The following is a 14,467-nucleotide window of genomic DNA, read 5'->3' on the forward strand; positions in this document are numbered from 1 at the left end:
ATTGGCTTAAATATACATACGATTCAATTTCTTAAGTGTTATACATACAAAATAAATAAATTTAAATCTACTTAATATATATATATACACACACACCATTGAACTTGATTGGATACGAATTCTATGAAACTAATTTCGACAGTTATAAACGAAAAATCACGATTTAACGGTTATTTTAACTCCGATTTTGATGATTTTTTACAGCTACACTCCTGACCCTATATGAATACAATGAATGGATTCGATCTTCAAATTAAAATATTTACACAAGTGGATACCACAAAATCTTATGTTATACTTAATGAAAGTATAAATAAACTCTAAGTGTTAGTCAATCTATTGTTTTGATGGGATACAAATTCTCCGAAACTAATTTCAACGATCCCAACCGTCAAACTTGTTTGCATATGCTTCGAGATCACATCAGCAAAAAATCACAAAAAACAAACATTCAGAGATCAAGTAACGGGACAAAGCTTTTCGACGATTATAAACGAAAAATCACGATTTAACGGTTATTTTAACTCCGATTTTGATGATTTTTTACAGCTACATTCCTTGACCCTATATGAATAGAATGAATGAATTCGATCTTCAATTTAAAATATTACACAAGTGGATACCACAAAATCTTATGTTATACTTAATGAAAGTATAAATAAACTCTAAGTGTTAGTCAATCTATTGTTTTGATGGGATACGAATTCTCCGAAACTAATTTCAACGATCCCAACCGTCAAACTTGTTTGCATATGCTTCGAGATCACGTCAGCAAAAAATCACAAAAAACAAACATTCAGAGATCAAGTAACGGGACAAAGCTTTTCGACGGTTATAAACGAAAAATCACGATTTAACGGTTATTTTATTTTAACTCCGATTTTGATGATTTTTTACAGCTACATTCCTTGACCCTATATGAATAGAATGAATGAATTCGATCTTCAATTTAAAATATTTACACAAGTGGATACCACAAAATCTTATGTTATACTTAATGAAAGTATAAATAAACTCTAAGTGTTAGTCAATCTATTGTTTTGATGGGATACGAATTCTCCGAAACTAATTTCAACGATCCCAACCGTCAAACTTGTTTGCTTATGCTTCGAGATCACATCAGCAAAAAATCACAAAAAACAAACATTCAGAGATCAAGTAACGGGACAACGCTTTTCGACGGTTATAAACGAAAAATCACGATTTAACGGTTATTTTAACTCCGATTTTGATGATTTTTTACAGCTACATTCCTTGACCCTATATGAATAGAATGAATGAATTCGATCTTCAATTTAAAATATTTACACAAGTGGATATCACAAATCTTATGTTATACTTAATGAAAGTATAAATAAACTCTAAGTGTTAGTCAATCTATTGTTTTGATGGGATACGAATTCTCCGAAACTAATTTCAACGATCCCAACCGTCAAACTTGTTTGCATATGCTTCGAGATCACATCAGCAAAAAATCACAAAAAACAAACATTCAGAGATCAAGTAACGGGACAAAGCTTTTCGACGGTTATAAACGAAAAATCACGATTTAACGGTTATTTTAACTCCGATTTTGATGATTTTTTACAGCTACACTCATTGACCCTTTATGAATAGAATGAATGAATTCGATCTTCAAATTAAAATATTTACACAAGTGGATACCACAAAATCTTATGTTATACTTAATGAAAGTATAAATAAACTCTAAGTGTTAGTCAATCTATTGTTTTGATGGGATATGAATTCTCCGAAACTAATTTCAACGATCTCAACCGTCAAACTAATTTCACTATCAATTGATGGACAGAGTGTGGAGTGTGTGTGTTGTATAGCGTACAAATATGGCCCTCAACTTTTATTATTTTTTTGCTCTTGTGTAATACAAATTCTCAGAAGTATCCTTCCAATTAATTGAAGAGATCTTATTTTGGGACCAGGAGGTATTATACGGAATATATGTTTTATTTTTTAGAAGAAAAAACCAGGTGGTTTGACTTGTGCAAAAATGGTGCTTTGCACACCCAAAAACCTACCCTTATATGAGTGTCGCTTATAACCGACACTAAATTATTTTTTTAAATATTTTGAAATCCAATGTCGCTTTAAATTAGTTTTTTTAAATATTTTGAAACCCAGTGTCGCTTTTAAGCGACATATTGATTTAAATTAGTTTTTCGTTTTATAACCATCGAAAAGTTCCATAGAATTTGTATCCCATCAAGTTCAATGGTGTGTGTATATATATATATATTTATTAAGTAGATTTAAATTTATTTATTTTGTATGTATAACACTTAAAGAAATTGAATGGTATGTATATTGAAACTGATCCAACGGTCACCAATTTTTAAAATTTAATTTAATATATATATATATATATAATTAATTATTATAGTTTTTAGGGGTATAAAATTGTTACATTAATATATATAATTATTATAGTATTTTTTAGGGTTATAAATTTAATATATATAAAATTATAGTATTTGAAATATTAGGCGGGAAATTTCCCGCTTGTTTGAATGGATGGAGAGACTTAGTGTCGGTTTTAACCGACGCTAGTGTCATTAAAGCGACGCTATGTAAATTTCAAAAAGTGTGTCAGAAGTTGGCGTCGGTTAAAAGCGACGCTAGTTTCATTAAAGCGACGCTAGTTTCATTAAAGCGACGCAAGTTTCATTAAAGCGACGCTATGTGAATTTCAAAAAGTGTCAGAAGTTTGTGTCGGTTTAAAGCGACGTTAGTTTCATTAAAGCGACGCGAGTTTCATTAAAGCGACGCTATGTGAATTTCAAAAAAAGTGTCAGACGTTTGCGTCGGTTTTAACGGACGCAAACTAAGTACCCATATTTAAACCCCTCTCTTTCCCATTTCAACCGTGCTTTCATTTCTCCCCCAATTTCAGACTTTCTTCTTCTCCTTCCCCATTTCATCTGTGCGTCCCCTTCTTCCTCCTTTTCATTTTTTCCTCAACTCCTTCCCCGTTTGATTTGGATCACCAGTTTCAAGATCAACATTCTGAAGAACTCCAATTCGAGGAGGAAGAGCTTGAAGGTGGTTCATTTTTAAATTATTATGATTATTAATTTTAGTTTCTATTTTGTATTCTAAATAGTTTTATGCTTAAATTGAAAATTTATTTTTGTTTCTTGGTTTTTAATTGTTTTTTTTGTATTTATGCATGTTGGATCTGAAGAGCAAGGACACTGGAAATCGCAGATCCATAATTTTTTAAAGGTATAAAACCTGAGTTTAATCTATAGAGATTAGAGCCTTAATGTTGAAGTAGTAAAGTATTGGAGCACTGATCTGATGGCAAGCATGGCAGCATGGAGTTGCTAGTATTATATATGGCACTATGGAGCTACAAAATATGTGGTCTTCGACAAAGGCAAGCATAGGAAAGCATGGAGGATGAATTTTTGTAAATTATATGGAATGTTAGATGTAAAACATTTGTATATTATGGCACTATTTTTCTTTTGAATTATTTTTATTATTGTTTGTTTTGGCCTAAAATTGAAATTTATTATTTCGATTATATAATTTTTTGAGTTATAATTATTTGAGAACGAATACAGAAACATATTTCGACTTTTTTTTAAAATTATTATTATCAAAGGTGGTGTCGCTTTAAATCGTCACTAGTTTGCATATTTTATTTATTTAATTGTTCTCTAACGTCGCTTTAAACCGTCACTAGTTTGCATATTTTATTTAGTTAATTGTTGACTAGCGTCGCTTTAAACCGACGTTAACATCAGCGTCGCTTTAAACCGACGCTGCGTAGTGGCGGATTAAGCGAACAAAGCGACGCTGAAGCCCTTTAGTGACGGTAGCAATGGCGTCGCTATTCCAATCCGACATTGCAGTGTTTTATGTCGGATTTTTGCCAAATTTCCGACAGAAATCGGGGTTTCTTGTCGGTTTTTGGTCCGCCGGTGATAGCCTATATTGTAGTAGTGGAAAACTAAGACTCATTGTCCCCGACCCTAGATGTTAATTGATAGTAGGAATATACTTGTTCTTTCAGTATACGTTGAAAGTAGGGAGTCATTCATTCTATTTGAATCATTAACAACTTTGCTCGAAGTCATTTTAAATAGTGATTTGCAAACTGTTATTTTCAGTTAGTTTAAAACTGAAACTGATGGATTGCCATGGTATATGATGTAACATTTCACCTTGGCTTCTTAAAATTGAAACTTACATCATATTTCAAATTTAGTAAAAGAAAAACGCAGAACCAAATAAAGAAAAGTCATTCTTATGCAAGTTTGTATGTTCATAACGATACAATAGTCGTGAAGAAAAAAACACAGAACAAAAATGAATATATAAAGCATTATATAAACTATTTATCATTGTTAATTATTTGGTTAATCAAATAATAGTCAATTTTAGGCTAATTGTCTATCATTAATAATTGAACTCTGGTGTTAACACCACACCACACAAAATAATTAAAGACTTTGTGAACGAAACCAACAAAACCTTCACCATCATACACAGCAACCAAACACAAGAAAACTCGCAGAGAAGTCCTAATCTTTCCCCCATTTATACCAAAAAATATCAAACAAAGGGCCATCCTCACATTTGTTTTGGAAAATTAACCGTCAGTCCTCTCCAGATCCTTTCGGTGAGGATTTTGGAAATTCATGAATTGTGTCCATTTATCGTGCATCATGCAGTCAATTTTTATTAAGTACTGTTTATTTTTATTTTTAAGTAAAAATATTTAAAATAATTTCTAATCACACGATGTACAGTGAACGAACACAATTCACAAATCTCTAAAACCCTCGTAAAGAGAATCTAATGAGAATCCAAACTCGAAAATTAAAGACATGCAATGACGAAAAGACAGGATCGAGGGCCCCAGATTAATGTGAAATTTAAAAAACATGCATATTTATACACCAAATGTTGCTGTTGGGTCGTCCATATATGTATAAATATTTTTTGTTGGGTCCTGCATATATATTCCACAGCAACCTATGGGAAGGGAGAGGTGTCAAAAGCTGCCAGAAGACCCAAAAGTGGTCCACTTTCTCATCGTCTCTAAACCCTTTTGCCTTGAGTGGATGTGCTTAAGAATAAGCAATTTGGGTGCATATCCCTACAGATTGTACTCCAAAAATCGGAAGATAGTGAATTTAAGGGCACATGCGAGCCCTTCATGTAATTTTTTAAACAACGGATATTATTTACATTTAGAGAGTGGTGGAGTGAGTTAAGCCCCACAATAGGTTAGCAATAATGTGGTTTAAATTCACATTTGACGAGAATCAAACCTAAGATCTCTCACTTACAAGTGAAGAAAAATACTATTAGACCGTAGTACCAAGTAGCTTTTGTAATGAAAAATTACTAATTTATGTGATTAGTGAAAGATGAGGCAGCTATAGCCCAAGTTATTTAGGGGTATTGGTGACACACTAATTAATCAACTTGAGTTATGGTAGAGTAGAAAGGTTAACTGCTAACACAAATCTCTTCCTTTTCTTTTTCATTTATCAACTATTATGATGTTTAGTAAAAGATTTGAAATCTTTATCAATGGGACTATACAATCCTTGTTTCGACGCCATAATCCTCTAATGTGTCACTAGAAAATACAAACCTGATGCTAAGATATACGAACATAATCTTGAGTTTAAATTTTAGATGCCTTGGAAAGTGGGAGTTGTGCATGAAATATTTTCCAACCTTAAGAAAAAAAAAAGTAGTACGAAATTTAAATCTTGTCCGTAAAGGATTGAATTTGAAATTTCTTCAATATTGCTAAGACACAAATTGATAAACTTATTCCCAAAATAACAAAATATAAAAGAAGCATAATTTTTTTGCATATCATTAGCGGGTAAGCGTTTTTTAATCCAAATTTTCTTAAATTTTAATTATACCAGTCAATTGGCATGTAATTAAGATTAACAATTTTGGTTGTTAACCACACCATAAACAATCCTTTTGAGTGAGACTCAAATATCTGTCGGTGAAGGGTGAACAAGGTATCTAAAATATCTAAATTGACGACAACATACTGGTTGGAAGCTTGGCACTATGTAGCCTCCTTATCCTTATGTTCTTGAATCTTGGGGACCCATACAATAGGCCACATTCCCCTCCAACACGTGTGAAATTCATGATCCTCTCAGGGAAAAATTATTGTGTGTTAGTGCAACACAAGTGTTACTAGTTCATGTGCTATTTTTATTAAATCGTCGAGCTCAAAGGTATTTTTCACAAAACCGTTCAAAATAATATAAAATGAGTGGCTGATAGATTTATACTAAAGGCCATATAGTATCAATGAACATATAAAAACAAGAATTGATTATACAACGTGAATGTCCTTGTTTTTGTTGTTCAAATTCAACAAAACACTAAATTTTCGTTAAACTTAAAACTTACAACCCTAGCTTGTTATACTTATTGATAAACATCGTGTATCTCGATATATACCGACACACATATACATATACATATATATAGAGAGATACATCTATACATATAGATACAATATATTAATTTATGTATATATAAGGCATAGTCGGAGGCTTCAGTTGTACATAAAGGTGAACTATTCAGACTTCACACGCAAGAAAAGACTATCTATCTTGCATGACTCATGAGTTTCTATGTACTGTCGGCCGGGCATATATTTTTTTGTTACATCGATCTCTCTTTCGCCATCTTTTATCAAAACGAATTGGATCTCAAGTAATCAAAGTTGTACATTTGCCTTTCACTAGGCCTGTCTATAATTAGCAAAAGGTAAAAGAAGTCTTCTGTTTCAAGTATTAATCTAGCCTTATTGCTTTATGCTTGATGATACAATTTTCTCTATATGAGAAACCTCAATAAGGAAATGCATTTAACTTATATGAAAAAAAATTCAAAAATATGTTTTATTGTATACAATTTGACATATATGTGTAAATGATATATATTTTTTTTACCACATACAATATTATCTAGACTAATGGTAGGTGGCAAAATTCAAAAATATGTTTTATTGTATACAATTTGACATATATGTGTAAATGATTTTTTTTTAACACATACAATATTATCTAGACTAATGGTAGGGGAGTGGGCGAAGGCTGTCTCCTATAGTTTGGCAATATTTAACCACCATTCCTAAATATGTCACACTAAAAATATAATTTTTTAGAATAGTGCAAGGCTATAATTTTTCATCTCTAATGGTGCAGGCTACATTTTATTCCTCTCAATATTTTATTACTTTTTAGCGTATTGAAAAATACTATGGTACAAAACTCACACATCAATTACCGTGTGTTGTTTAAATCAATTAAACTACTTTTTGCACATATTTAAATATAATTTTTGGAACACATTTTTAAAATATATGTTTTTACATTTTCAAAATTTAAAAAGGATACGAGCCTTTGGATTCAAACAGACATGTCATCTTGAGGACAAAAAGTTGCGGGTGCATGATTAAACATGTAACTCACAGCACATAATTGTAGTCATGTGCTGTATCATGTAGGGGTGGATTTTTTTGGGCCAAATTACCATATCAACCGAATTACCAATCGTACCATACCAATTTTGTGCCCTGCGGTAATAGCACGGTATTGTACAGAACTAAAATTTTATGGTACGATATTGGTATTCAATACCATTACCACGGTATTACCGTGCCGTACCAAAAAATAATTTATATAATATATCTATATATTACTTTATCACCCTTAGCTTGCCTTTGAAGAAGTGTTTGGCCTCCGAAATTTGGTAGGTTGTTCTAAGATTTGATCACACTTTAAATAAAATATAGGATGTTGATTTGATTTTACTAAACTCATAATTTATGTTTTAAGAAGTAACAAACAGTATATTTTTATTTTTTTGAAGTTTAGATCCACTTTCAATTTTGTTTTGGTTTGAAACTGTAACTTCTATTTGGATTGGAAACTTCTATTTGATTTGGTTTGTAACTTCAATTTGGATTGTAACCTTAATTTCCACCATGAATCTTGATGCATCATTTGATTTATAATTTAGGCTACAATATATGAGATAAAGTTATAAAAAAAAAGTCTTGCCCTTCAATTGGTTTGGAAAAAAAAAAAATCAAAATTTGGCCCAAAAAAGTGGCACAAAACAATGTGGTAATTACCATTACGATGTCATGTCAACCAAACTATTTGGCATACCGAAACTTGGTATACCAAAAATTTGATACGATAATGGTAATAAATTTTGCCAAATCAGAAGTTTATTACGGTAATTGGTATGGTGATTTTGGTACAACAATCATACCAAACCCATCCCTAATCCCATGTGGCCTTTTCCTTCATGGGGCACAAGAACGGTGGTAGCCCATTCCTACAAAATGGTCAAATGTAGCAAGCCCCAAGGAATTGGCCCTAAATCTTTTTGGGCAGATTCTTCTTAGCTCTCGCTTAGAGATGAATTTTACAAGAAGGGGATAAGTTTGCAGATAACCTAAACCTCACAATGGATAACCATAATAATTTAGGTCGAATTTACTTTTGACGAGAATCGAATCTAATACCTCTCACTAAAAGTAAGAAGAATACTACTAGACCGTAGCATTAAGTAACATTTATAAATTATTTGTTAAAAACAAAACAATAAGTTTTTGTACGAAAAAGAAAAGTTTATGCACACGTATCAAACTATTTTTTTTGCTTGTAAGGAGAATGACTCATTACACATAAGAAACTAGTATTTTCTAATAAAAATTAAAGATTGTGTTTTTGGCATGGTTGATGTTATTTAATGAGAACATGTGAAGGATGGAAGCTAAGTACCTCTCACATATCAGTTTGCCTCTCTATGTGCCAAGCAATACCTTGGAATAATATCCTTGGTTGGACAAAATCTACACGAAGGTGGCTATTTTTAGATACTGACTGTTGTGGTTGGATTTAGGTTTTAATTAAATGTGATGCATTGAATAAATCATAAGGAAAAAGGAAATTTTGCGAGGAGATAGAATGAATGTTTGAATGAACTATGCATGTTACTTTGACAGTGACCTGATCAGTACAAGTGTTTGGGACTAACTAGTGGTTTCACCACAGCAATCTATTTTTATGGGAGCCGGAAAGACTCATAGAAGATTTTAGCCTCCCCTCTTGGCCATCATCATGGGATTCACCAACACTAGGAATCGAACTCAAAACGTGTTGTGCGGAATACGAGCCTGGAATTCATTCTCAACCACTAAGTGAATGACTAAAGAAAGAAAAATCTCTGTTATTTGGGCTTTAATATTGGGCTCAACTTGAAATCCAAAGAAAAATACTTGTAACCCATTTTTTACATTAATTTGATAAATGTATTCAAATTAGCATTCGCAAAATGAAGCCTCTAAACCTTGTCATCAATCCACAATGGCAAAACAAAAGCCCAAATATTAATCACATTTCCTCAAACAATCCTTCTGCTTCATATATTTGTTGTAGATATTGTTTTTTCATTTGAGAACCGACTTTTGCACACCCTTTTAAAGCCTATTTTATATTTATTTTTATTTCTAGCCATCAGATTAAATAAATCAAATAAAAAAAACAGACATGATTAAACAGAAGTGTGTAGAATGAGAAAGAAAAAAAAAAAGTGTGTTTTGATCATTTACCTTTTATTTTTAGACGATATTGATACTCTATTTTTAGTCATGTACCTTTCCCATGAATAGTAGGAGGCTAGCGAAGGAGCGTTAAAATCTAGTCTTTTTGAGAATTTAATTCTTATTACACATTTATTTTCACAAATGTTCAAAATGCAGACCCTACAAAAAATGGGGCATAAGTTATGCCTCTCACTCTCACATTCTTTTTCATCCCGTCTTTACAAATGATGAAATTCTCAGGGACACAGAAAAGATGGTCACTTTATACCCAATGCTCTCAATTGCTCATCCACTGTCTCCGTCCATCCTTGGTCTTAGCCGAAGGCCACTATTGGAAACTGCAACTGGCTGTTATCATAAGACATGCCTCATCCACGGGGCCCTAACTGAAACCAAGTGAGTAGACCCCTAGAACTAGAATAGGGACTTGCCTACATTCCGATACGCTACCATACGTATGATACGTTCTTCAATAGCATACGGGACCAATGATGCAATATACTCCGTAAGAATAGTATAACACATGACATTACATCATTGGTTCAAAACGCTAGAGTATAACATACTGAAAATGTAGATAAGTCCTTCTCTAGAAGTAGAGCTCTTATCTTGATAAGAGATCAAGCAAAAGCTCATCCACCAAGTACTCTGACAAGGCAGTCTCTATTTCCAAAGCCAGCTCCTCTTGTTCAAACTCAAACTTGTTCCACCTCCTTCCCTTGTGCATATCTCTCACGCAAGCTTCCTTGTTGTGCTCTAGTGATCCCCACTCCCCACTCATCCAAGCTTTTGCTTTGCTAACCATTCCCCTATTAAACTCATCATCTTTTTTATTTCGTTGTGCACTCATTTCTTCTCTAAAAAAATCAAACAATAGTTGATCTTCCACTATTTCCAGCTCCCAGCTCTTTAGGTCTGAGCAGCTTGCTTTGCAATGGTTTAACAGCTCCATTGCCCTTTCTGCTGTTTCATCATCTTCTTCAAATTTGGCTCTTTCGTTGAACGACATTGATGTGTCTAAGTTGACAGGATCTATTGTTGCAAGACTCTCAAAGTGCTCGATCTTCTGCATAAGCATTTCTTTTGTCCCTGTTAAAATTTGATACAGTGGGTTAGCATCATACTTCAGAAAAGAAAATACAAATTGTGCAAGCAATCTGAATTATGAAATGTGATGATGTGATACTGGTACAATTGAGTTTATTAGACTGAACTATGAAAATTTTATTATTACACGGTGATTTTTGGTAGGTCCTTAATTAGTCCCCGGAGCATACTAGAAAATCCCGACTGAAGTAATATGAGTGTTTGGCTTAATTTTTTGGTCAGGGCAACCTAGCTTCCATGTCAAGCCAGCTCTAGTGAATAATGAGTAATGATTCAACGCATGTTATAGAGAGAAAGAAGGAAAAAAACACGTACTCTCCATATTGGCCATGCTTTGACCAAAAGTACTTGAAAATGACGAGTCTTCATCTTCCCCAAATTGAAAACCAAGCACTGAAATTGGGCTGTGCTGCTCATCTTCTTCATCACACAGTTGCAGCTCAACCTGCAAATGTTCACATACCAAATCCAATTCAGTACATGATAGAATATAAATGCTTATCACGAAATTTGAATTTGATAGTAGACATTATCGTTTTATACAAGTGATATTGAAAAAGAGAAACTACCAAACACAAAATCTCCAGTGTAAAGATGAACTCCTTTAATTTAGGCACAGAGATTGGAGAATCCTCTATTGATCAAATATGTCACTAGGTAATGTACCTTTGCCAGGTGACAAAAGTGTTGTTACCCAAAAAGTGACTAAATCGCAATATTCAATTGTGTTGACAAAAAAGAAAAAAAATAGTGGCAGAAAGTTGTAATGTTATTTTGAAATGTATATTTGAGTGCTAAATCTAAACAATTAACATAAATACTTTGGGATCTAAACTCTTTTTTTAAGTTAATGATGATTTGTATTTGTCTGATATGCACTGTGCAACTTCTTGGCAAAAAAATGAGATAGAAACAATTAAATATAATGCTAACAAGAAATATTACATAAAATTAACAGCTGTCACTCATCTGTGTATATGCAAATTGTGTTTAACAGAGCTTAAGGAGCACTGTCTTATGAATGTATGACTCTTATGATTAAGAGTAATGCTAGATAGACTAAATTTGTAGAGTTTTGTGTCACCACCTCTTTCCTATCCTTTGTTTGCTTTGGATGCTCCTTCGGTTTTTTAGAACTAAATTTGCAAACTAAATAATGTGTCACTAATAAGAAATAAGCACGTTAATCCATACTTAAGTAATAATCAAATCATCAACTTTCATGTCATTTTGTTTATTAAATTTAGTTTAAACATTTAGTCTCCTTAGCATTACAGATGAGGAAAATTCTACACTTCCTACTTTAGCATGGGACCCACTAAGTACATAATGTACAGCCAAAGCTTAGGTCAACAAGCATCTAAGGATCCTCAACAGCAGACACACAATATAAATTCAGATCGCGGTGTACTAAAAATTTGCAGTACCTTGGGTCCCAATGCGGCGTAACTTCCTGTCCCTGATGTACCGTCCATCTCCATGGAATCCCTGCCGACACATGGTGAATATTTTTTACCATCCTCCTCAAAGTCAGGGTCAGAGTTACCACCCCAAGGCGGTAAAAACTCCGAGGTGAAATCACTGTCAGACCAGCTTGAACCGTTGCTGCTGCTATTACTACAACAAGTAGTACATGTAGTGGTGGAGCCTGTTATGGTGGTGCTTGTGGTACAATGCAGAGGTGAAGAAACAAAGTCCAACGGCGGAGGTGGCGGTAACTTCTCATCGCGGAACGATGTCCACCGTATGATGTCTTTGACTCTCACGGTAATTTGGACTTGACATTGACTACCCCGCTTCCTTGATGACCTTGGTGAGTTCTGTTTTGAGTCTTTTGACTGCAGCCGCCTCCTTGAAAGGCTTCTAGGTAAAAACAAGGGAGGTTTAACCGTGGTAAATGGGATGTTTTTTACTGCATTCATGAGGGAGTGGAATGCTGAGATTGTGGTGGAGGCTGCTTTTGATCCGCTTCTGAGTAGTTTTCTGGAAATGATATTGGTATTTTCTGAACATGAATTTGGGGTTTTTGGGGTATTGCTTGGGTTGGTTGGTAATTGTCTTGGAAATGAATTGAAACCACTTGAAGAACATGAGTTAGAATTTTCACAGAGGAAATCTTTGAGGAGCATTCTTGGCCTTCTCTCTACTGGAAAAGGCTTTCTTTGATGTTGATCATGCACATTCATTTTTCGAAGATGAATAAATGAAGAAAATGAAAAAATAATTGTTACTTGACAACTCACAAATCACAATACTTCAAGCGTTGAGCTAGTCCTAAAGCCGAAAGACGAAGGCAGCAACGCGAAAGGAAAATGGACAATGGCGACAATCAATTTTAACGTAGCGAAACGAACATAATAAACGACAGACCAGATGAAAGAAAAATTAGAACATGAATGTGCAAGGGGAGAGGAAGTATTGAACAAATGAAAGTGAAGCAAATATATAGGGGACGTGAAGTGGGAGAGTGAAGAGTGAAAGTGAAAGAGAAGAGGAAGGAGGGGATTTATATTTAAAAGGGTTGGTGTGGGAAGTGATCAGAAGTACAAGAGAGAAAGGGAGAGGTAGCTTCTTACTTCGTTAGGGTGGGGATCTCCAGGTAATAGTTACCTGTTCATTCATGCAAAATGTTTTTTATTGGGGTTAATTAAGTAAAAGAAAATTTTGAGAAGGTGAGTGGATCATGCATTGGAGAACAAAAATTTGGGAAAATGATAAAAAAATTTGAGGAAAATGACAAAAAAGTGTGGAGGGGTGGATGCTTCTGTTTTGCAGTTAATTTAAGAGAGGAAGGAGACTGACTCTGACAGGGGGAGTGTGGTATTGTGAGATGTCTTGGTCTTTTGGAGTCAGAAGCATGTTTTTGGGAGAAGGGGGTTGGGACCTTTTAAATCTCTTTTGGAAAAATTGATAAATCTCTGTACTGTGTAATATGACCACATATTCACGTGCAAAATATTCGATTTGTACTACGATAAAATTTCATTGTTTCTTATAGAACAAAGTATTCTTTAATTTCTTTGAACTCAATTAGATGTCTCAAATATTTCTGATTTGACTAATATTTTGTAAGAATGATCTATGAGGTCTAACTTAAAAAATAAACAGTTCAAATCATTGAAGTTTGATGTGATATGGACATCACGACCAATCTAGTATTAGAAAAAAATGGGAATCTTGTTCCTTAAACACTTCCTCTCTCTCTCTACTCTCTCTCTCTCTATATATATATATATATATATGTGTGTGTGTGAGATCATAGATCCTAGTGCCACTACTCTTAGGTACGTAAATGCTAGAGAGATTTGAACAGTTCCTTGATTAGTATTTGTGATCATGGTATAATTAATGTACAAGGAAAATGTTCCACTCTCTCAAATGATTTGACTTAATATGTTATTAGTTTATCAATCTAAATGATTCATCTTGTAGATTTTTGTTCACATATAATGGATGGTTAGTGATAATATAAAATGAGTAATTTTCAGTGTAGTGGCACTGAAGTATGATAATTTTTTATATAATATAATTTTACATAAATGTAAATGAATTTTGGCAGGTATATAAGCATGAAAGATGAGTAATTTTCCAGTTGTAATATTAACATTGTCACGTACCGTAAAACATAACAAAGAAATTGCCCCTTACTGAACTAACAAAAGGAAAGTATCATTAAGTTTCTTTTGGCCGGAAAAGTTGGTGTAATAAATTGACAAATCCAAA

The 14,467-nt window shown here is 33.4% G+C and overlaps 1 protein-coding gene across 1 annotated transcript; it reads right to left on the reverse strand.

The window, feature by feature from the left end:
- Window positions 1-9,719: 9,719 nt before the first annotated feature.
- On the reverse strand, window positions 9,720-13,226 carry LOC137735718 (uncharacterized). Its single transcript, XM_068475162.2, has 3 exons — window positions 12,172-13,226; window positions 11,060-11,189; window positions 9,720-10,726 (listed from the first exon to the last, which is right to left on the reverse strand). The coding sequence occupies exons 1-3, from the start codon at window positions 12,928-12,930 to the stop codon at window positions 10,242-10,244; spliced, it is 1,374 nt and encodes a 457-aa protein (XP_068331263.2). The 5' UTR covers window positions 12,931-13,226; the 3' UTR covers window positions 9,720-10,241.
- Window positions 13,227-14,467: the final 1,241 nt, after the last annotated feature.

Source organism: Pyrus communis, chromosome 7, assembly GCF_041283825.1.
Source record: "Pyrus communis isolate YQ-2024b chromosome 7, ASM4128382v1, whole genome shotgun sequence".
NCBI classification, from domain to species: Eukaryota; Viridiplantae; Streptophyta; class Magnoliopsida; order Rosales; family Rosaceae; genus Pyrus; species Pyrus communis.